Genomic DNA, 23,631 nt, shown 5'->3' with positions numbered 1-23,631 from the left:
GGATTTAGATAAGATTAATCAACTGTTGATCATTAATTAATGTTTTTTTTTTGTGTGTGTGTTCACAATCTCGCCACAATCCAAAGATGATTGAAGTGATCAACTACAAGTGTGACTTGGTTAACTACAGCTATGGGGAAGCCACCCACTGGCCCAATTCGGGGTAAACGTTGTGACGTTGCACAAAAAAAAAAACAGATGTGAAGTGATTTGTCATTCCTTGCATCTGTTTCTATTTTATTTTATTTATGTTATATTGATCTTATTCCTATTTGTGTTATTTTTATTCATTCATTTATTTATTTATTTTTATTTTTATTTTATTTATTTATTTTATTTTTTGTATTTTTCATTTTCTTTTCTTTTAATTTAATTTTGTTTTTCATTCTTAATGTATCTTTTATTTTATTTTTTAATTTTATGGTATTTTAATTTTTTATTGTATTTTTATTTATTTCTATTTGCTTATTTTTTATGTATTTTTGTTTTTATTTTTCATTGATTTTATTTTAATTTTGTATTTTAAAATGTATTTTTATTTTTTCAATTTATTTCATTTTATTTCATTTTACTTTATTAGGAGGATTTGTGAGGTAATCACAGAAGCTGTCCAGAAGCACAATGTGATATTTGTGTCAAGCGCCGGTAACAACGGCCCCTGCCTCTCCACGGTGGGCTGCCCCGGAGGAACCACCAGTAGCGTCATAGGTAAAACGTTCATTTCACTAATTAAAAATAATTAACTTAACTTATTAAGATACTTTCTTGTTACTTGTCCAATTATGAAAACGATTCAAATAGTTCTGAAGAGGAAATCATACATGTTTGCAATCAATTAAAGAATTTATTCCATGCCATTTTGAGGTATCTGGGGGCGGGAAATGTAGCACAAAAAGAGGCAGAAAATGGAGACAAAGCTCCTGTAAGGAATTAATCAGCCCGTTTCCACAGGCTGATTAATTCCTTACATGGAGCTTTGCCACCCTCTTCTGCCTCTTTTTTGGGCCCACTCGTATTATCCTTGCGATGTTGCTAGTGTTTTTTTTTTTTTGAGAATTTGCCGGAGACGTCGGTTGTCCTTTAAGCACACCCTTTTCCTCAGGCGTTGGGGCCTACGTGACCCCCGACATGATGGTAGCTGAATATTCCCTGAGGGAGAAGCTACCTCCCAACCAGTACACCTGGTCTTCCAGGGGCCCCAGTACCGACGGCGCACTAGGGGTTAGCGTAAGTGCCCCCGGTGGGGCCATTGCATCTGTACCCAACTGGACCCTTCGCGGCACCCAGCTGATGAACGGCACGTCCATGTCGTCCCCCAACGCCTGCGGTGGCATTGCGCTCATCCTCTCCGGTACGTTGGGACTTGATGCTGAAAATGACAAAATGAAGCTTCAAATGTGCTTTGAACCAATTAGCGCAACAACTGTATCATGAATCACTATCAAACATTGTCACATGGTGTCGCATACCCGCTCATGCTAGTTTGAAATTTGCTTCGTGAACCAGTTATTGTATCTTTTGGACTCCTTTCTGATGACACTCTTGGTTTAAAGACCAGGGTTCTAAAAGTGCAAAGTCAGTGTGCTTTGAACCAGTTAGCACACCAACTGTTTCACGAATCACTACGAAACATGACTGTTTGTCTCATGATAGTTTGTCACTTTGTATCAAACAGGATTAAAACAGCAGGGAGTACATCCCTCTGTTCCCGGAGTCAGGAGAGCGCTTGAAAACACCGCTCTGAAAGTCGATGACATCGAGGTGTTTGCACAAGGCCACGGAATCATTCAGGTGACTGATTTCATTCCGTCATTTTGTGTTATCCATTTTTTTTTCGCTGTTTATTTAAATCTTGAATGGTTTAGGTTGACAGGGCGTTAGACTACCTCATCCAAAATGCCACTTTACCTACTCGCCATCTGGGTTTCTCGGTCACCGTGGGAACGCAGAGGGGCATCTACCTCAGGAATCCGACACAACTGACGTCCCCCTCGGACCATGGAGTCGGAATAGAACCAATATTTCCTGAACACACAGGTTATTTTCTCCGTATCTACTGACCATCACGTTTCTCGCACCTTCGGTAGATCAGGAATGTGTAAAAATATCCGTCGTGCACCGAAACGGTCGACAGTGATACCTCCGCATACGAACGCTTCAGCTCCTGAACTTTTTGCCTCACGAACATTAAATTCGCAAGCATATAGTCTTTGCTGACTAACTAGTTTTTGGCGGACGAACGCCAAACCACACGGTCGAACAGCGCCATGGTGACTGGCGGACTAGTTTTCGTCACCCCCTTTCTTTGAGTGAAGAGGTGGTGTGTTATCGAGTGTAGTACTTTTGCCATTATGGGAGCGAAAAAGACCCCACCACAGTCTAGTGTTAAGCCGAAGAGGACACAAAAGAAAATTACGGTCGAGAAGAAGAAGGAGATCATCGAAAAACAAGAACAAGGTGTGCGTTTGTGTGACTTAGCGTCTCAGTACCAGTATGCTAAGTCGACCATTGCTAAATGAGGGTAAGGGCGTTTCTGTGTTTTCTAAGCGATAATCTCAGGCAATAGAAGAGGTTGAAAAACTTCTGTTGATTTGGATTAACGAAAAAAAGCGAGCAGGGGACTGTGAGTGAGGGTATTATCGCCGAGAAAGCACGTCAATTTCTACATCACAACTACATCAATGACCATCACAAAGGTAAATAAAATGACTTTATTATACAGTACCGTTTATTTCTTTAATTACAATATAATAGCATGTTTATTATACATAAATAAGGTCTATTTTATGTAGTTTTAAAGGACAACCGACGTCACTTTTTTGTCAGAAAAACTTTCTATAGCATCTCAAATACCCAAAACACGCAGTCTGATATATTTATTCAAATGCAAACACCAATAAAAATGACTTAAAGTGTCCAATATCTGCAAAAAATGGAGCTGCGAATTGGGCATTTTCAGAAAGTCCCGCCCCCAGTTCGTGACGTCACACCAAGACGTCTTGCCTTGCTGGAGAATCAAAACAATGGCTTCAGATTTGGAGAATATGCTTTCTTGTTATGAATATGATTCAAATAGTTCTGAAGAGGAAAGCATACATGTTTGCAATCGATTGAAGAAGTAATTGCGTATAAATTCGAGCCGTCAGGACTGCAATGTAGCGTCCCAGAAAATGCACAAGATGGCCACCGAGCTGTTGTGAGGAATGAATCAGCCCGTTTCCACAGGCTGATAAATTCTTCACATGGAGCTTGGACGCCCTCTTCTGGTGCAACACGAGGTTTTCAGACCAAGCAAGCATTGACGTGATGGAAGGACTGCTACAATGTGTCCTTTTTTCGGTCAGGGGCGGTCCTTCAGTGACGTCACGTACGGACTCGTCACCAACTCAAAAACAAGACTTCCGGAATATTCAGCACGAGTCTTAAAACGTATAGCGACATGCGGTGGAATCTTTGTAAAATACGCTCAGTAGAAATCATTTGAAGTCATTTTACAAATGATGGACACAACTTGTCCGGAGACGTCGGTTGTCCTTTAAGGCTTATTTAGTAGAAAATTACGTTTTATGGGGACCTGGAATGGATTATTCTCATTTTAATGGCTTCTTATGGGAAATAAATGTTGGGCAGATGAACTTTTGGCCTTACACACACTTTCTGGGAACCAATTAAATTCGTGAGCTGAGGTATCACTGTATTTAGTCTTCATCGGTGAAGATGATGTCATCCTGGTGGAGATTTGTACAGGTTGTGCGTGGTCTCATTTCCTCATCCGATTCTTTGTGCTTCATCCCAGAAAACAGCGAGCGAATCTCCTTGCAGCTCCACTTGGCACTGACGTGTTCCGCCCCGTGGGTTCAGTGCCCTTTGCATCTGGAACTGATGAACCAGTGTCGTCACGTCAACGTCCGCGTGGATCCTGTGGGGTTGAGGGAGGGGGTGCACTACACAGAGGTGGGCATCAAATAAAAAACTACAAATACAGTGATACCTCGGTTTACGAACCCCTTGGCTGACGAACTTTTCGGTTTACCAACGGCAAATTTATGAAACTTTTACCTTGGCATACGAACCATTTTTCGGGATACACACGGAGCGCCACAATGAGTGATGTGTTGTTCGCGAACGAGCCTGTTATCCTAACAAGGAAATGGCAGCTGACTTTTTTTTGGTCCCCTATTCCCCGCCTCCAATCGTCGGTTAATGCCACGTGATTGGTCAAGAACCCAGCAGTGAGGGGCGGTGGTTTATACATTAAAGAGATAGGCAGACGACAGAGAGAGAGTAAGAAAATGGATAGAAAACAGTCAAATTTGGACGAATCAGGCTCCACAAATAACCCGCACAAGCCATCTGTACACTTGATGCAAAAATCTATCCACCCAGCTAAACAGAACACAATTGATGAAGAACAAGGTAAAATGATCGCAGAGAAAGCACCTGCAAGGGATCCTTCCTCAAAATGTTGAAAGAAGAAGGCTATGTTCCTCTACGTTCAAGCTGCTATTTTATTATTGATCATTTTACTTATGGTTTTATTGTTTTTATTGTAAAGTGTCCTTGGGTGTTTTGAAAGGCGCTTGAAATTAAATTTATTATTATGTTTATCAAGTGTTTAATGCTGATGAAAGCAGCCACTCCATTCCATCAAGCCATCACAAATTTATTATACAGTACAGTTTATTTCTTTAGTTATAGTAATAATAATAACAAAGTAGAAAATGATGTTTTATGGGGACCTGGGAACGGATTATTCTCATTTTAATGATTTCCTATGGGAAATACTTTTTTGGGATACACACTTTTCGCCTTACACACTCTGTCTGGGTTCCAATTAAGTTTGGTAAGCCAATGTATCACTGTATTAAACGTGTATGTATGTTTGTAGCCATATGACAATGTATCATTTTCAGGTTTGTGGTTACGACACGGCAGCGCCCGCTTGTGGGCCGCTGTTCAGAGTCCCCATCACTGTTATTATTCCCACCAAGTAAGCCAGCGACTACGTTTTAACGTTATTTCTCTCGAGCGCGGTTGGGAATGTTTTTTCACTGTTCTCTCTCTCTCTCTCTCTCTCTCTCTCTCTCTCTCTCTCTCTCTCTCTCTCTCTCTCTCTCTCTCTCTCTCTCTCTCTCTCTCTCTCTCTCTCTCTCTCTCTCTCTCTCTCCCGCCATTTATCTGGCAGGGTGACAGAGAGTCAGAATCATGAGTTATGTTTCAAAGACGTCCACTTCAGACCGGGACAAATCAAGCGACACTTCATCACTGTGCCTCAAGGAGCTTCCTGGGCAGGTTGGTACTGGTCAGGTCGCACATGCTCTTGTTTTTCTCTTAAAGGACAACCGACGTCTCCGGACAAGTTGTGCCCATAATTTGTAAAATGTCTTCAAATGACTTCTACTGAGCATATTTTACACAGATTCCACCGCATATAGCTATATTTTACGTTTTAAGACTCGCGCTGAATATTCCGGGCGTCTTGTTTTTGAGTTGGTGACGAGTCCCCACGTTACGTCACTGAAGGAACGCCCCTGACCGAAAAAAGGACACATTGTAGCAGTCCTTCCACCACGTCAATGCATTTTGTTGTACTTTGGTCTGAAAACTCGTGTAGGACCGAAAAGAGGCAGAAGAGGACGACAAAGCTCTGTGTAAGGAATTAATCAGCCTGTGGAAACGGGCTGATTAATTTCTTACACGGCTTTGTCACCATTTTCTGCCTTTTTTGGGTGCGACATTTCCCACCCCTGATGCCTCAAAATGACACAGAATAAATTCTTTAATCGATTGCAAACATGTATGCTTTCCTCTTCAGAACTATTTGAATCATATTCATAACTGGATGAGTAACAAGAAAGCATCTTCTCCGAATCTGAAGCCATTGTTTTGATTCTCCAGCAAGGCAAGACAAGTCTTGTCTTGGGGTGACATCACAAACAAGGGGGCGGGGCCTTCTGAAACTGGCCACTTCCGGGTTCTTTTTTTTTTTGCAGATTTTGGACACTAAGTAATTTTTATTGGTGTTTTGCATGTCACTAAACCTATCATACTGCGTGTTTTGGGTATTTTAGATGCTATAAAACGTTTTTCTGATGTCAGTTAGGAAACAAACAAGTGATGTCGGTTGTCCTTTAAGGTCGAAAGAAGAAGTGACTTGAATGCACTGTTGCGTTATCTTTCTTTTTTTTTTCCTCTGCAGAGATCACGCTGACTTCTCACTCTGGCGACGTGTCCTCCAAGTTTGTTCTGCATTCGGTGCACCTGGTCAAGCAGAAAGCCTACAGGGCCAATGAATTCTACAAGTTCTCGTCACTTTTGGAAAAAGGCTCGCTGACCGAAGCCTTTCCCGTGCTGGTTTGTCAATTTTATTTTGCGGCCTCGTTTTCAAAGGACAACCGACACCATCTTTTTGGTGTCGGTTTTATTGCATTTAACGTTTTATTGCATCTAAAATACCCAAAACACGCAGGCTGATATTTTTAGTCAAATGCAAAACACCAATAAAAATGACTTCAAGTGTCCCAAAACTACTTCAAAATGACCTCAGAAAGTTTCCCCTTGTTCGTGACGTCACGCCAGAATGTCTTGCCTTGCTCGAGAATCAAGACAATGGCTTCAGATTCGGAGAAGATGCTTTCTTGTTACTCATCCAGTTATGAATATGATTCAAATAGTTCTGAAGGGGAAAGCATAAATGTTTCCAATCGATTAAAGAAGTCCTTCTGTGTCATTTTGAGACATCGGGGGTGGGAAATGTCGCACCCAAAAAAGGCAGAAAATGGCACCCAAGCTCCGTTGGATATGGGTTGATTTATTTGCTGGGAATTTGTGTCAACGAGTATAAAATAGTAGTCTTGGTGCAACACACAACGATTCACCATCGTGTTATTTATGTGTTTTCCTTCTAATTTCGCCATAAATACGGATCAACATGAAGTTTTCAGACCAAACATAGTACCCAAAATGCATTGTGTGTCGCTTTCTCGGTCAGGGGCGTTGCAGACGTGACGTCACATCAGGCCTCGTCATCAACTCAAAAACAAGACTTCCTGAATATTCAGCGCGAGTCTTAAAACGTAAAATATAGCTATATGCGGTGGAATCTTTGTCAAATACGTTCAGTAGAAGTCATTTGAAGTGATTTTACAATTTGTAAAATCACTTCAAATGACTTCTCCTGAGTGTATTTTACAAAGACATATAGCTATATTTTACGTTTTAAGACTCGCGCTGAATATTCAGGAAGTCTTGTTTTTGAGTTGGTGACGAGTCCGTACGTGACGTCACTGAAGGAACACCCCTGACCGAAAAAAGGACACATTGTAGCAGTCCTTCCATCACGTCAATGCATTTGGCTGTACTTGGCTGGTCTGAAAACTTCGTGTAGCACCAAAAAAAAGAGGCAGAAGAGGGCGACAAAGCTCTGTGTAAGGAATTAATCTGCCTGTGGAAACGGGCTGATTAATTACTCACACGGAGCTTGGTCGCCATTTTCTGCCTCTTTTTTTGGGTGAGAGATTTTCCCCCAATGTTGCCTGAAAATGGCATGGAATAAATTCTTGAATCGATTGCAAACATGTATGCTTTCCTCTTCATAACTATTTGAATCATATTCATAACTGGATGTGTAACAAGAAAGCATCTTCTCCGAATCTGAAGCCATTGTCTTGATTCTCCAGCAAGGCAAGACAAGTCTTGGCCTGACGTCACAAACTGGGGGCGGGACTTTCTGAAAATGCCCAATTCGCAGCTCAATTTTTTTGCAGATTTTGGACACTTGAAGTCATTTTTATTGGTGTTTGGCATTTGACTAAAAATATCAGACTGCGTGTTTTGGGTATTTTAGATGCTATGAAACGTTTTTCTGATGTCACTTAGGAAACAAAAAAGTGATGTCGGTTGTCCTTAAAGTGCAAAGGCCCTTTGCAGGTTTGACTCATTCCGTCTTTTGCTTCCACGCCTTTTCCAGTCAGGTAAGATTGTGGAACTGTGCATCGCACGCTGGTGGGCGAGTCTCGGAGATGTGACGGTGGACTACAACGTCTCATTCCACGGTCTCAGTATTTCTCCTTCGCCGCTGCACGTGGTAAGTGGAACGGCGACACCCATCGAGAGCAAAAACGGGACGTTTTCGTCACCGCCCTTCATACTTCCGCCCGTTCGTTCGCTTCTTGTCTTCCGCCCAGCATGCGTCAGAGGGAGTTACAAATTTCGATGTGTCATCGCCGCTGAGGTATGAAGAAGTTTCTCCCGCCATCACCCTCAAATCTTGGGTTCAGCCTCTCAGGTAATGTCGCGGTTTCGCCGTTGGCTTTGTGGCGCCGCTGGTTGACGACGTCGCCTTCTCGTCTAGGCCTCTGAGTTCAAAGATCAAACCTTTGGGAATGAGGGACGTTCTCCCCAACAACCGGCAACTTTACGAGATTATTCTCACGTATAATTTTCACCAGGTACACATGATACTTTGTGCGCACATCAGTCGCATCCATTTTTGTATTTACAGTGATACCGTGGCTTGCGAACTTACGAACAGGGTGTTTAAGGCGAAAAGTGTGTATCCCAAAAATTATTATCACATAGGAAACTATTAAAATAAGAATAATCCGTTCCCAGGTCCCCATCAAACATAATTTTCTACTTTCTCATTTTCTAAGCCTTAAAACTACACAAATTATACCTTATTTTATGTATAATAAATGTGCTATGGTATTATAATTAAAGAAATAAACTGCACTGTATAATAAGGTCATTTTATTTACCTTTGTGATGGTCGTTGATGGCTTGATGGAATGGAGTGGCCGCTTTCATCAGCATTAAACACTTGATGAGGAACGTAGCCTTCTTTCACCATCTTGAGGAATGATCCCTTGTAGGTGCTTTCTCTGCGATCATTTTATCTAGTTCCTCATCAATTTTGTTCTGTTTAGCTGGGTTGATAGCTTTTTGCATCAAGTGTACAGATGGCTTGTGCGGGTTATTTGTGGAGCCTGGTTGATGGGATATTTGGTTTGATATATATGGGATATCAAAGTTGAAACGATTTTCTCACTCTCTCTCTGTCGTCTGCTTGTCTTTTCAGTGTTTAAACCACCTCCCGTCACTGCTGCGTTCTTGACCAATTAAACGTCTTTATCTGAAGACTGGGGGCGGGGAATAGCGGACAGTGGCTCTCCGTGTGTATCCCGAAAAATAGTTCTTATTCCGAGGTTAAATTTTCATAAATTTAACGTTAGTCAACCGAAAAGTTCGTAAGCCAAATGGTTCGTAAACCGAGGTATCACTGTATTTTTACCAATCATGTGCTAATGGACATTTTACGCGTGCAGCCGAAAAGTGGGGAGGTCACCCCCAGCTGCCCCCTCCTGTGCGAGCTGCTGTACGAATCGGAGTTTGATAGTCAGCTGTGGATGCTGTTTGACCAGAATAAAAGACTACTCGGTTCGGGGGACGCCTACCCGCATCAGGTGACTTTTTCCACCCGCCTTTTCACCAACACACTTGTGCCAGGTGTAAACATCACCACCCCTCCCCAGTATTCTCTCAAGCTCGAAAAGGGCGACTACACAGTCCGCCTGCAAGTGCGCCACGAGCTGTCAAGCGAGCTGGAACGTCTGAAGGACCTGCCGTTTGTCGTCTCCCATCGTCTGTCCGCCACCCTCAGCCCGGATGTCTACGAGACGCACAGGGTGGCCCTTTTGGCTAAGAAGAAGGCAAACTCCGTCACCCTGTCACCGGGGGCCACGCAGCATTTCTATGTCACGGCTTTGCCGGATGACAAGTGAGTTCAATATAGCCATCAATTTAAAATTACCAAAATGTTTAGTGGGATTCCCTCACGAAAAGGCGGACATATTGAATTTGATTTTACGGAAGAAGTTTGTCACTTGTGTCTAAAAAAAAAAAAATGGTCGCCACCTAATCAGAAGCAACGTACAGACACTCCTCACCTTACGAACGAGATGCGTTCCAGAGCGGTCGTTCGTAAGGTGAATTTGTTCATAAGTTGCTTCAGTGCTCCATTTTGTATGGGATGTATGTTAAAGGCCAACTGACATCACTTTTTTGTTTCTTAACTGACATCAGAAAAACGTTTTATAGCATCTAAAATACCCAAAACACGCAGTATGATATTTTTAGTCAAATGCAAAACAATAAAAATGACTTTAAGTGTCCAAAATCTACAACAAATTGAGCTCCGAATTGGGCATTTTCAGAAAGTCCCGCCCCCAGTTCGTGACGTCACGCCAAGACGTCTTGCCTTGCTGGGAATTAAAACAATGGCTTCAGATTCGGAGAATATGCTTTCTTGTTACACATCCATTTATGAATATGATTCAAATAGTTCTGAAGAGGAAAGCATACATGTTTGCAATCGATTAAATAATTTATTTTTTGCCATTTTGAGGCAACATTGGGGGAAAATCTCCGTGTGAAAAACGTTTTATAGCATCTAAAATACCCAAAACACGCAACTGATATTTTTAGTCAAATGCAAAACACCAATAAAAATGACTTAGTGTCCAAAATCTGCAAAAAAAAAAGAACCCGGAAGTGGCCAGTTTCAGAAGGCCCCGCCCCCTTGTTTGTGATGTCACCCCAAGACAAGACTTGTCTTGCCTTGCTGGAGAATCAAAACAATGGCTTCAGATTCGGAGAAGATGCTTAGGAATTAATCAGCCCGTTTCCACAGGCTGATTAATTCCTTACATGGAGCTTTGTCGTCCTCTTCTGGCTCTTTTTTGGTGCTACACGAAGTTTTCAGACCAAAGCACAGCAAAATGCATTGACGTGATGGAAGGACTGCTACAATGTATCCTTTTTTCGGTCAGTGGCGTTCCTTCAGTGACGTAACGTACGGACTCGTCACCCACTCAAAAGCAAGACTTCCGGAATGTTCAGCGCGAGTCTTAAAACGTAAAATATAGCTATATGCAGTGGAATCCTTGTCAACCGACAACAGAAAAACGTTACATAGCATCTAAAATACCCAAAACACGCAGGCTGATATTTTTAGTCCAATGCAAAACACCAATAAAAATGTCTTAAAGGACAACCGACGTCTCCGGACAAGTTGTGTCCATAATTTGTAAAATGTCTTCAATTTTTTTTTGGTTGTTGACGACTCCTCACGTTACGTGACTGAAGGAACGCCCCTGACCGAAAAAAGGACACATTGTAGCAGTCCTTCCATCACGTTAATGCATTTTGTTGTACTTTGTTTGGTCTGAAAACTTCGTGTAGCACCAAAAAGAGGCAGAAGAGGGCGACAAAGCTCCATGTAAGGAATTAATCAGCCTGTGGAAACGGGCTGATTTATTTATATATATATATATATATATATATATATATATATATATATATATATATATATATATATATATATATATATATATATATATTGCGATTTAGTGAAGGGTTTTGCTGTTTTATGAAAATAGCTTATTTTACTCCTCTTTCAAACCATCTATGTTCTTTCGCTAAGATTTTAACCTCATTGTGGTCAAATGAGTGGTTGCTAGCTTTTAGGTGCATATGTACTGCAGATTGAGGCCCACTAGTATTATACCTGCGATGTTGATAGTCTTTTTTTGAGAATTTATTGAGTCTCCCCAATGTATTGATTGCTCTTAACAATTTTCATTTTTATTTTATATGTACCGTTATTCGTAACTCAAATGTTATTTCTGTTTTTATTCCCCCTTCTTGTTCTTCCTTCAGGATTCCAAAAGGGACGAGCCCGGGCTGTTATCTTTCTGGGTCCCTCGTGGCGGCCAAGAGCGAATATGGCAAGAAAGCAGTGAGTCATTTCAGTTCTGTCACTTCTCCAGGCCAGAGGTCAATCCCGCTTCTCAGAACATTCACTGCCGTTTCGGGATAAAATCGAACCAGTAAATACGCCCAGGGTGAAGTTCATATGGCCTCGGGGTCAAAGGTCAATTTCTTACTCCACCATTTATTTATTTATTCATTCATCCACTTATTTATTTATTTTTATGTGTTGGCTTGTTAATTAATTACCTAGTATAGATTGCAAATTTCCCCCTTGTGGGACGATTAAAGGCATTCTGATTTTGATTAGCTAATTAATTCCTTAAATAATGTGTTTATTTGTTTATTTATTTGTGTCCCGTTATTTATTTATTTATTTATGTGTTTAGTTGTTAATTAATTACCTAGGACAGATTAACTAATTAATTAATTGTGTTTGTTTATTCATGCATTCATTCAGGTATGTGTATTTTTATTTATTTTTGTTTATTTTATGAGTTTAATTGTCAATTAATGACCTAGTATAGATCAACTAATTAATTAGTTAATTAATTTGTGTTTATTTCTTCCTTCATTCACTTATTTATTTGTTTTTTTTGTTTAATTAATTACCTAGTATATGTGTTTTGTTGTTAATTTATTGTGTGGGACGATTAAAGGCATTCTGATTTTGAAGAACTAATTAATTAGTGAATTAATTTGTGTTTATTTATTCATATGGCTTAGTTGTTAATTTATGGCTTTATTTATTTATATATGTTTAGTTGTTAATGACCTAGTATAGATTAACTAATTAATTAGTTCATGAATTTATGTGTTTATTTATTCATTCATTCATTCACTTATGTGTATTTTTATTTATTTTTGTTTATATTAGTTGTTAATTAAGAATCTAGTATAGATTAACTAATTAATTACTTAATTTATGTATTTATTCATTCATTTACTTATTTATTTATTTTTATGTGTTTGGTTAATTAATTACCTAGTATATGTGTTTAGTTGTTAATATATGTATTTATTTATGTGTTTAGTTGTTAATTAATTACTTGGTATAGATTAACTAATTAATTAGTTAATGAATGTATGTGTTTGTTTATTTATTCATTCATTCACTTATATGTATTTTTATTTATTTTGGCTTATTTTTGTATTTAGTTGTTAATTACTCAGTATAGATTAAGAAATAATTAGTTAATGAATGTATGTGTTTGTTTGTTTATTTATTCATTCATTCACTTATTTATTTATTTTTGTCTGTTTAGTTGTTAATTAATGACACAGTATAGATTTAATTAATTACTATATAAACACATACATTAATTATTTGTTCATTCAGTTAGTCATTAATGTATCTATTTTTATTTATTCATGAAGATGAATTTCACTTTTAATTAATTAAGTATAGATCAATTAATTACTTACTTAGTTAATGTATGTATTTAAGTATTCATTTATTTATTTATCTATTTATTTATGTATGTATGTAGATATTTATTTTGTATTTATGTATTTATTCATCTATTTATCTATCAATGTGTGTATTTATGTATGTATAGTGATACCTTGGCTTACGAACTTTTCGGTTTACGAACGTTACATTAATGAAAATTTTACCTTGGCATACAAACTATTTTTTTGGGATACACACGGAGCTGCCACAATGAGTGATGTGTCGTTCGTGAATGAGCCCGTTCTCCAAACAAGGAAATGGCAGCGTACTTTTTTTTGTCCTCTATTCCCCACCCCCTGTCTTCGGTTAAAGCCACGTGATTGGTCAAGAACGCAGCAGTGTGATGGGGGGGGGGGGGGGGGGGTTAAACATTAAAGTGACAGGCAGACATAGAGAGAGATAAAACACACACACACATGAAAGGGAGAGGACAGGGCTTGAAACAAAAAAAGAAAAGGGGAAAAAAAAAGTAAAATGGATGGAAAACAGTGAAATTTGGACTTGTTTCAACTTTGATATTTCAAAAGCAGAGTGTAGACTGCAAGGTTAAAATATCCCATCAATCAGGCTCCACAAATAACCCGCACAAGTCATCTGTACACTTGATGCAAAAAGCTATCAACCCAGCTAAACAGAACATAATTGATGAGGAACTAGGTAAAATTATGGCAGAGAAAGCACCTACGAGGGATCATTCCTCAAGGTGGTGAATGAAGAAGGCTACGTTCCTCATCAAGTGTTTCATGCTGATGAAACCGGCCACTCCATTCCATCACGCCATTAACGACCATCACAAAGGTAAATAAAATGATGTTATTATACAGTACAGTTTATTTCTTTAATTTTAATACCATAGCACATTTATTATACATGAAATAAAATCTATTTTGTGTAGTTTTAAGGCTTAGAAAATTAGAAAGTAGAAAATTATGTTTTATGGGGACCTGGGAACGGATTATTCTCATTTTAATGGTTTCCCATGGGAAATTAAATTTTGGGAAACACACTTTTCGCCTTACACACTCTGTCTGGGAACCAATTAAGTTCGTAAGCCAAGGTCCCACTGTATTTTATTTCTTTTGTATTTATTTATCTATTTATTTATTTCGTCTGTGTAAGCTATTTATTTATTATTATTATTATTATTATTTTTCATGAATCAATACTATTGGATAGCCCCATCCCATGTGCAACTTTTTTTGAGGGAAGCTTTAGCGAAAAGTGTTGTTTTGGACATCCGATCAGTGAATATTCCAGAGAACAAGGGTTGAAATCTGCTCTTTGAAAACTTTTTGAGCTTTTGTTTAAAAAAAAAAACGTGCCAGCGGGGCCGGTTGCTGTTGTCCTTCAATTTTTGTTGGTTCATTTGTGGCTCTCGTGATGATTTCCCCCCCCCCCGTTGATTCACTCAATCGCTTGGCGTCCGTCACCTTCAAACCATCCGCTCTGTCTCGTTTATTCTGTCATAAGATGACACACGATTAGTCATATTTTCGGAGGGGCGCGAAGGCTCAAAATGTTGTTTGCATTTTGACAACGGGACTCGTTTTTCTCAGCTCATCTAAGAGACGTATCGGTGATGATTACGGGGGTGTATGACAAACTAAAAATCGGGGGTTTTGAGTTCAAACGTTGTGTCTGTCAAACAGGGCTACGGAAAATCATTTGGGCCAGGTTGAAATAGATCTTTTTTTTTCGAGATGGGGCATTATTCTGGGGAGAAAAAGTCACAAATCTGCGAGTTTCAAAGGTACAAATTTGCTAGATTCAAGAAGTCCTTCCGTGTCATTTTGAGGCATCGAGACCAGGGGTGTCAAAGTCATTTTTTGCCGCGGGCCACATTGTAGTTATGGTTTCCTCTCGAGGGCCGTTATGAATTTGGGGAACCCATTAGAATGGTTAAATCCCTTCAAATATTACATATAGAGCACACAGCAAATTAATGAATAACTCGTTTTCAAATCTGAAGTCAAGAATAATGACTTTTATTGTGGTTGACATCCAAAAATATGCAATTTTGGCTCAGATTTTAGCAATCATCATGGAATTTAACAAGTTTGTTTGCTTTTGCGGGCCGAAAAAAATGATGTGGCGGGCCGGATTTGGCCCGCGGGCCTTGACTTTGACACCTGTGATCTAGACGTCCCAGAAGATGGCGCCCAAGCTCCGTTGGAAATGGGCTGATTTGTCTGCTGGGAATTTGTGTCAGCTAGTATCAAATAGTAGTCTTGGTGCAACACACAACGATTTACCATCGCAGTATTTGTGTTTTCCTTCTAATTTTGCCATCAACACGGACCAACAGGAAGTTTTCAGACCAAACAAAGTACCCAAAATTACTGTACTTTGGTCTGAAAACTTCGTTTAGGACCAAAAAGAGGCAGAAGAGGGCGACCAAGCTCCATATAAGGAATTTATCAGCCTATGGAAACGGGCTGATTAATTCCTCACAGGAGCTTGGACGCCATTTTCTGCCCCTTTTTGGATTATACATTTCCCCCCAATGTTGCCTCAAAATGGCACAGAATAAATTTTTTAATCGATTGCAAACATGTATGCTTTCCTCGTCTTGGGGTGACACCACGTACAAGAGGGAGGGACCTTCTGAAACTGGCCACTTCCGGTTTCAAATTGAAGTACTTTTTACACACTTTTAGTCGTTTTTATTGGTGTTTTGCATTTGACTAAAAATATCAGCCTGCGTGTTTTGGGTATTTTAGATTTTTTGATGTCAGTTAGGAAACAAAAAAGTGATGTCGATCACAAATCTAGCAGATTTGTGACTTTAAATTATCACATTTGCGACTTTAAATCTAGCAAATGTATCAGTTTGAAACTCGCGAATTTGCGACTTTTTTTTCTCCTCAGAATAATACCCTATCTCCCAAAAAATCTCTATATATTTCAACCTGACCCTAATGCTCTTCCGTACTGGGCCAAATGTTACCTACGGAAAGAAAAAAAAAAAAGAATCCTCATGCGTGTGCTTGTGTTGTCTCTTCCTTACTGTGTGTTATTCTGACCACCAGGGGCAGTCCTCTGCAAAACGACAAAGAAAGTTTAAAAAGGTACTGAATGAGATAGAAACTTGGTGCAAACGGAGCGCCGCCGCCGCTCTCGGATTCATTCCCTTGTGGAAGTGACGTTGATTTCATTTTTTGAGATTGCATTTCTTTGATGATTTCCATTTCATCTGTCACAAAGAACCCTCATTATAAAGCTTTGCTGTTTTGCAGAGATTTTTTTGGGGGGGGTTATTTATTTGTGTTTATTATGTTTTTGTTTATTTTTAATTTTGCATATTTAATTCAATATTTTTACATTTTAATAAGTAACTTTTGTACATTTTTACATGTTTACATTTTTCCATTTTCACCTGGTTTTACAATTTATCAATTTCAGAATTTTACTATTTTACCATTTTGACATTTTAACATTTTAAAATTTCAATATTTTTTAGTCTATACATTTCAAATAAAAAAACTAAAAATTTGTAACATTTTTAAAATGTTTAAAATTGTTACATTTGTAAATGATTTTTTTTACAGTTTTTGATTTGTAAAATTTTAAAAATATTAAAAATTTAAGTTTAGCGTTTTAACTTTTTTTCAGTTTTTCTATATTTTGACTTTATTTTTATTATTATATAATTATCATAATATAACTTGTGCATTTTTACATGTTTCCATTTTTACCTGTTAACATTTTTACAATTTTGCAATTTTGGAATTTTACTATTTTACTATTTTCCAATTTTGATATTTTAACATTTATACACGTATACAAAAAATAAAAAAAAATGTTACATTTTATTATTGTACAATTTCTAAATTTTAAAATCGAAATAGTTTTTAATTTACACATTTCAAATTTCTTACATTTTTTAAAATGTGCAACATTTTTCAAATAAAAAAGGGAACATTTTAAACATTTTTAATGTTTCAAATTGTTAAATTTTTCAATGTATATATTTTTTTACAATTTTACAGTTTTTGAATTGTAAAATTTTAAAATATAAAAAATTGAAGTTAAGCTTTTTAACTATTTCAAATTTTCAATTTTCACACTTTTTCAAATAACACTCATTGTAAAGCTTTGCTGTTTTGCTGATATTTTTGGGATTATTTATTTATGTATTTATAATTTTTTTGTTTATTTTTTTTTTTTTATGTTTCTTTTTAATTTTGCATATTTAATTAAAAAATATTTTTCAATTTTTACATTTTAAAATCAACTTTTGTACATTTTTACAGAGCTCCGTGTAAGGAATTAATCAGCCCGTTTCCACAGGCTGATTAATTCCTTACACGGAGCTTTGTTGCCCTCTTCTGCCTCTTTTTGGTGCGACACGAAGTTTTCAGACCAAACAAGTACAGCATTCTGCATTGACGTGATGGAAGGACTGCTGCAATGTGTCCTTTTTTCGGTCAGGGGCGTTCCTTCAGTGACGTAACGTGAGGACTCGTCACCAACTCAAAAACAAGACTTCCGGAATATTCAGCACGAGTCTTAAAACGTAAAATATAGCTATATGCGGTGGAATCTTTGTCAAATACGCTCAGTAGAAGTTTTGAAGCTAATTTTACAAATTATGGACACAACTTGTCCGGAGACATCGGTTGTCCTTTCAGATAGAATTGATTTTTTTTTTTTGTTTCTCTTCTCCTCTGAGAGCGTCCTGTGAATAAATAACAGGATTATTTTTATTTGTAAGATTTAAAAAAAACGGTCAGTTGACCCCCGGGATGGCGGCGCTACTTGCCGTCCGATGGCAAGATACACGTCGTTTCTCATAGTTGTGCAGGGGCAATAAGCATTCTCTTCAGGCTTTTAGGTTTTTATTTGGTCTTATATCCAACCATCACACTGCCCCCCCCCCTCACTTTTTTGGACTCGAGGCAGAAAGTCAGAATGTACATGATATTGTACTTGGACATGTCTCAACCCAACGGATGCGAATACAGTGATACCTTGGCTTACAAACTTAATTGGTTCCCAGACAGAGTGTGTAAAGTGTGTATCCCAAAAAAATCATTCCCCATAGGAAACCATTCAAATGAGAATAATCCGTTCCCAGGTCCCTATAAAACATCATTTTCTAAGCCTTAAAACTACACCAAATAGACCTTATTTTATGTATAATAAAAGAAATAAACAGTAATGTATAATAAAGTCGTTTTATTGACCTTTGTGATGGTCGTTGATGGCTTGATGGAATGGAGTGGCCAGTTTCATCAGCATTAAACACTTGATGAGGAACGTAGCCTTCTTCTTTCACCATCTTGAGGAATGATCCCTCGTAGGTGCTTTCTCTGCCATAATTTTACCTTGTTCCTCATCATTTGTGTTCTGTTTAGCTGGGTTGAGAGCTTTTTGCATCAGGTGTACAGATGGCTTGTGCGGGTGATTTGTGGACCCTGCTTGATGGGATATTTTAACCTTGCAGTCTGCTTTTGAACTATTATAGTTGGAATGGGTCCAAATGTCACTGCATTCTATCCATTTTCTCACTTTCTCTCTGTCGTCTGCCTGTCTCTTTCATGTTTTAACATTCGTAAACCGAAAAGTTCGTAAGCCAAGGGGTTCGGAAACAGAGGTATGACTGTAATTGTGATGATAAAATTTCTGCTATTGACGTGAGCGCCAAAATGGCCGACTAGGACGTAATTGGCGTTTTAACGTGACAACGAATTGTTTCCCGCAGGATGTTGTTTCGGTCATCTACCACCTCATCCCTGCGCCCAACAAAGCCAAGAACGGCGGGAAGGAGAAAGAAAAGGATGCCGAAAAAGAGAAAGATATCAAAGAGGAGTTTGCAGAAGCCTTGAGAGACTTGAAGATTCAGTGGATGACCAAGTGAGCATAAACAACAACAAAAACAAAAAAAAAAAAATCTTTTTTTTTCTTTATGATTTTTTTTGTGTTGTCTTTCTGTCGCTCAGGTTGGATAACAGCTCGCTTTACGATGAGATGAAGGAAAAGTACTCTGATTACCTTCCCCTGCACGTGCAAAGACTACATCAGCTGGACTCTGAAAAGGTAAATGACTTCATCGTCAAGTCGTGGGTTGGGTTCCAACAAGCTGACTCAGGCGAGAGGCGGGTCACGCCCTCAACGGGTCAGCAATTTTCCTGCGGAAAGGTCACTTATGATTTTTTTAAATGTAAAAAAATGGGCCTAGTCATTTGCAGATGGGGGAAAGGGGGAGTTACTTTTCTTTAAGGACAAACGACATCACTTTTTTGTTTCCTAACTGACATCAGAAAAACGTTTTATAGCATCTAAAATACCCAAAATACGCAGTATGATGTTTTTAGTCAAATGCAAAACACCAATAAAAATAACTTAAAAGTGTCCAAAATAAATCTGCAAAAAAAAAAAAATGATCCCGGAAGTGGCCAGTTTCAGAAGGTCCCGCCCCCAGTTTGTGACGTCACGCCTTGCTGGAGAATCCAAAAAATGGCTTCAGATTCAGAGAAGATGCTTTGTTGTTACTCATCCTGTTATGAATACGATTCAAATAGTTCTGAAGAGGAAAGCATACATGTTTGCAATCGATTAAAGAATTTATTCCGTGCCATTTTGACAACATTAGGGGGAAATGTCTCACCCAAAAAGAGGCATAAATTGGGACAAAGCTCAGTGCAAGGAATTAATCAGCCCGGGGATTCCTTACACGGAGCTTTGTTTGGGTATTTTAAATGCTATCAAACGTTTTTCTGATGTCAGTTAAGAAACAAGAAAGTGACGTCGGTTGTCCTTTAATGTGTATTAATTTATACCCCTGAAGGGAAAAGCTGAAAGGAAAAGAAGAATGTACATTAATTTATTTCATAAAGCCATACAAAAATGATTATTTACAATCAACATTTGCTGAATGACTTTGCCATGTAACTTTTGTCATGTTTTTTTGTCTTGATTTATTTGCTTCTTTTGACATCATTTCTCCAAAGTGAGACGAGTAAAGGATATGGGATCAAACTTGACGTTTTGTGCCCTTTCTTTCCTAGGAGCGCTCCAAACGTCTCGGCCAAGTGGTGTCGGCCGCTGACACGGTCATCTCTCACATTGACCAGACGGAATTGGCCGTTTACTTCACCATGAAGACGGACCCTCGACCCGATGCTGCCACCATTAAGACGTATGTGAGACTCTTGCTATATGACGTGACGTGACGTTTTTGCACCAAATCGGATTATTTTGGTCTGGATTAACCATCTGTTCATCCATCCACGCATTCATCCATTCATACATCTATCCACCAATCCACACAACCCCATCCATCCACATCAATCCATCCATCCACACATCCATTCATACATCTATCCACCAATCCACACAACCCCATCCATCCACATCAATCCATCCATCCATCCATCCACACATTCATTCATACATCCATCCACCCATCCTTACAAACCCATTCATCAGCCATCCATCCATTCATCCACAAAAATCCATCCATCCATTCAGCCACACAAACCCATCCATCCACACAAATCCATCCATTCATCGATTCATCCACACAAATCCATCCAACCATTCCATCCATAACCCCATCCATTCACCTATTCATTCATACATCCAACCCATCCATCCCTTCACCTATTCATTCATACATCCAACCCATCCAATCCATCCACCCATCCTTACAAACCCATCCATCCATTCATTCGTCCACAAAAATCCATCCATACAAATCCATCCATCCATTCATTCATCCTTCCGTCAGCCATCCATCCACATAAATCCACCCATCCAACCCATCCATCCATTCATCCACACAAATCAATCCATCCACACGAACCCATCCATCAGCCATACATCCATCCACATCAATCCATCCATTCATCCGCACAAATCCATCCAACCCATCCATCCATGGACCCATACATCCATCATCCATCATCCATCGACGCAGCCACCCATTCATTCATACATCCAGCCCATCCATCCATCCATACACAAAAATCCATCCATTCATCCAAACAAATCCCTCCATCCATAGACCCATCCGCACAAGCCCATCCATCAGCCATCCATCCATCCACAAAAATCAATCCATCCATACATACATCCACCCATACATCTACACAAACCCATCCATCCATCCATTCCGCCGTCATCCATCCGGCCATCTATCCACAGAAATCCATCAGTCCATACTGCCACCCACCCATCCATCCATCCACACAAACTGAGTTTGTGTGGATGGATGGATGGATCTCCAACCCATCCCATCCAGCCATCCATACAACCAAGCCATCCATCCATCCATCCATCCATCCATCCATCCGCACAAATGCATCAATTCACCATCATTTAAACGCTCGCCGAAATGGTTGAAATCAGGGTGTAGAGCAGTCGCCGTCCCAGAAAGACTGAAAAGCCACAAGTCGAGTCACTCCTCTCTTTCTCAGCGACATGGAGAAGCAGAAGTCGTCCCTACTGGACGCCCTGTGCAGGAAAGGCTGCGCTCTGGCCGACCAGCTGCTGAGCGTCGGACCGCAGGACGGCGCCGACGCCGACGCCGGTGAACAAGAGGCGAGTAGTTCGGATGACTCGGCGCAAAGCGCGGCCAACACTCTGACGGAAACCTTCTGGGAAGTACAAAAGTGGGCGGAGCTGACCGACTCAAAGGTGGGTTCCCAGCTTTTGCTTTGTGAAATCATGACTATCGTTGCCGTGAAAAGAACAAGAGCCTTTGTTCCAGGTGCTGACGTTTTCCTACAAACACGCCCTGGTGAACAAAATGTACGGCAGAGCTTTAAAATACGTCTCCAAGATGGTGGAAGAGAAGCCCAGCAAAGAGAACATGAAGAACTGCATCCAAGTACGTCGTCACGGCAACATGGCCGTGCAGCTTTTCATTTCCGACAAGCGGTCAGAAACAAAATTCACACCCAAACGTGTTTACCGCAGTCCAGAAACTTTACGGCAATGTGTCACACTTTATTTTGTTATTTTATTTTTTATTTTTAGTTATTTATTTATGTATTTATTTATTTATATTGATTTATTTGTCCGTTTATTTATTCATCCAATTAATTATTCACTCATCCATCAATTCATTTATGTATCCATTGATTGATTTATTTTATCTATTTAGACATTCATCCATCTATTTATTCATCTACTTAATTAATAAATTAATCATTTGTTTATTCGCTCATCCATTAATCCGTTTATTTATTCATCTATCGATTGATTGATTTTATTTTTTCATTTATTCATTCATTCATCCATTTATTTATTAATTCATCCATTGTTCATTTAATTATTTATCCGCTCATCCATTAATTCATTTATTTATTCATCCATTTATTTATTTATGTATTCATTTATTTATCCATCCATCCATTCATTTATTTAATTCATTTATTCGTCCATTTATGTATTTATTGTTTATTTATTCACTCGTCCATTAATTCATTTATTTATTCATTCATCCATCCATTTATTTATTTATTCATCCACTATTTTAATTAATTATGTATTTATTCATTCATCCATGTATTTATTTATTCACTCACCCATTAATCCGTTTATGTATTCATCTATTGATTGATTTTATTGTTTCATTTATTTATTTATTCATTCATCCATTTATTTATTAATTTATCCATCTGTTTATTTAATTATTTTTCCACTCATCCATTCATTTATTCATCCATTGATGTATTTTATTTATTCATTTATCCATTTAATTATTTATTCATCCACTATTTTAATTAATTAATTCATTAATTATGTATTTATTCCTCTGTTTATTTATTTATTCACTCACCCCTTAATCCGTTTATTTATTCATATATTGATTTATTTTTTTAATGTATTCATTCATTCATCCATTTATTTATTTATTTATGTCTTCATCTATCCATTTACTTAAGTATTCGCTCATGCATTTATTTATTCATCCATTGGTGTATTTATTTTATTTATTTATTCGGCCATTTATTTATTTATTCGCTCCTCCATTAATTCATGTATTTATTCATCCATTTATTTATTTATGTATTCATCTATCCAATTATTTAAGTATTCATTCATTTATTTATTCATCCATTGAAGTATTTATTTTATTTAGTTATTCACCCATCTATTTATTTATTTATAAAAGCCAAAAGGAAGATTTATTTATTCACTCATCCATTAATTCATTTATTTATTCGTCCATTGATGTATTTATTTTATTTATTTATTCATCCATTTATTTATTCACTTATCCATTAATTCATGTATTTATTCGGCCATTTATTTATTTATTCGCTCCGCCATTAATTCATGCATTTATTTATTCATCCATTTATTTATTAATTTATTTATTCACTTATCCATTAATTCATGTATTTATTCGGCCATTTATTTATTTATTCGCTCCTCCATTAATTCATGTATTTATTTAT

General features: G+C 38.2%; 1 protein-coding gene across 7 annotated transcripts in view; it reads left to right on the top strand.

Moving 5' to 3' along the window:
- tpp2 (tripeptidyl peptidase 2) overlaps nucleotides 1–23,631 on the top strand; it is a 35,789-nt gene that overhangs the window by 5,294 nt on the left and 6,864 nt on the right. For 6 of the 7 annotated variants that reach the window (XR_016114395.1, XR_016114399.1, XR_016114397.1 and 3 more), the window contains exons 8-28: nucleotides 87–163; nucleotides 581–708; nucleotides 1,103–1,351; nucleotides 1,676–1,791; nucleotides 1,866–2,037; nucleotides 3,797–3,954; nucleotides 4,914–4,990; nucleotides 5,186–5,292; nucleotides 6,200–6,354; nucleotides 7,970–8,086; nucleotides 8,187–8,287; nucleotides 8,354–8,450; nucleotides 9,327–9,464; nucleotides 9,534–9,778; nucleotides 11,719–11,797; nucleotides 16,252–16,290; nucleotides 18,927–19,078; nucleotides 19,165–19,261; nucleotides 20,233–20,363; nucleotides 21,643–21,862; nucleotides 21,936–22,055. Coding sequence is in view for 2 of the 7 variants with exons in the window: in XM_088991530.1 (XP_088847656.1) it covers nucleotides 87–163; nucleotides 581–708; nucleotides 1,103–1,351; nucleotides 1,676–1,791; nucleotides 1,866–2,037; nucleotides 3,797–3,954; nucleotides 4,914–4,990; nucleotides 5,186–5,292; nucleotides 6,200–6,354; nucleotides 7,970–8,086; nucleotides 8,187–8,287; nucleotides 8,354–8,450; nucleotides 9,327–9,464; nucleotides 9,534–9,778; nucleotides 11,719–11,797; nucleotides 16,252–16,290; nucleotides 18,927–19,078; nucleotides 19,165–19,261; nucleotides 20,233–20,363; nucleotides 21,643–21,862; nucleotides 21,936–22,055 (2,775 nt within the window). In the remaining 5 variants the exon portion in view is untranslated. The remainder of the gene's footprint in view (nucleotides 1–86; nucleotides 164–580; nucleotides 709–1,102; nucleotides 1,352–1,675; nucleotides 1,792–1,865; nucleotides 2,038–3,796; nucleotides 3,955–4,913; nucleotides 4,991–5,185; nucleotides 5,293–6,199; nucleotides 6,355–7,969; nucleotides 8,087–8,186; nucleotides 8,288–8,353; nucleotides 8,451–9,326; nucleotides 9,465–9,533; nucleotides 9,779–11,718; nucleotides 11,798–16,251; nucleotides 16,291–18,926; nucleotides 19,079–19,164; nucleotides 19,262–20,232; nucleotides 20,364–21,642; nucleotides 21,863–21,935; nucleotides 22,056–23,631) is intronic. The other variant, XR_016114398.1, reaches the window with a different exon arrangement.

The sequence above is a fragment of the Hippocampus bargibanti genome, linkage group LG03, assembly GCF_051943395.1.
Source record: "Hippocampus bargibanti isolate YZ-2025 linkage group LG03, ASM5194339v1, whole genome shotgun sequence".
Taxonomy (NCBI): domain Eukaryota; kingdom Metazoa; phylum Chordata; class Actinopteri; order Syngnathiformes; family Syngnathidae; genus Hippocampus; species Hippocampus bargibanti.
Note: the sequence above shows the minus strand (reverse complement) of the source record. Positions and strands in the feature narration are given on the sequence as shown.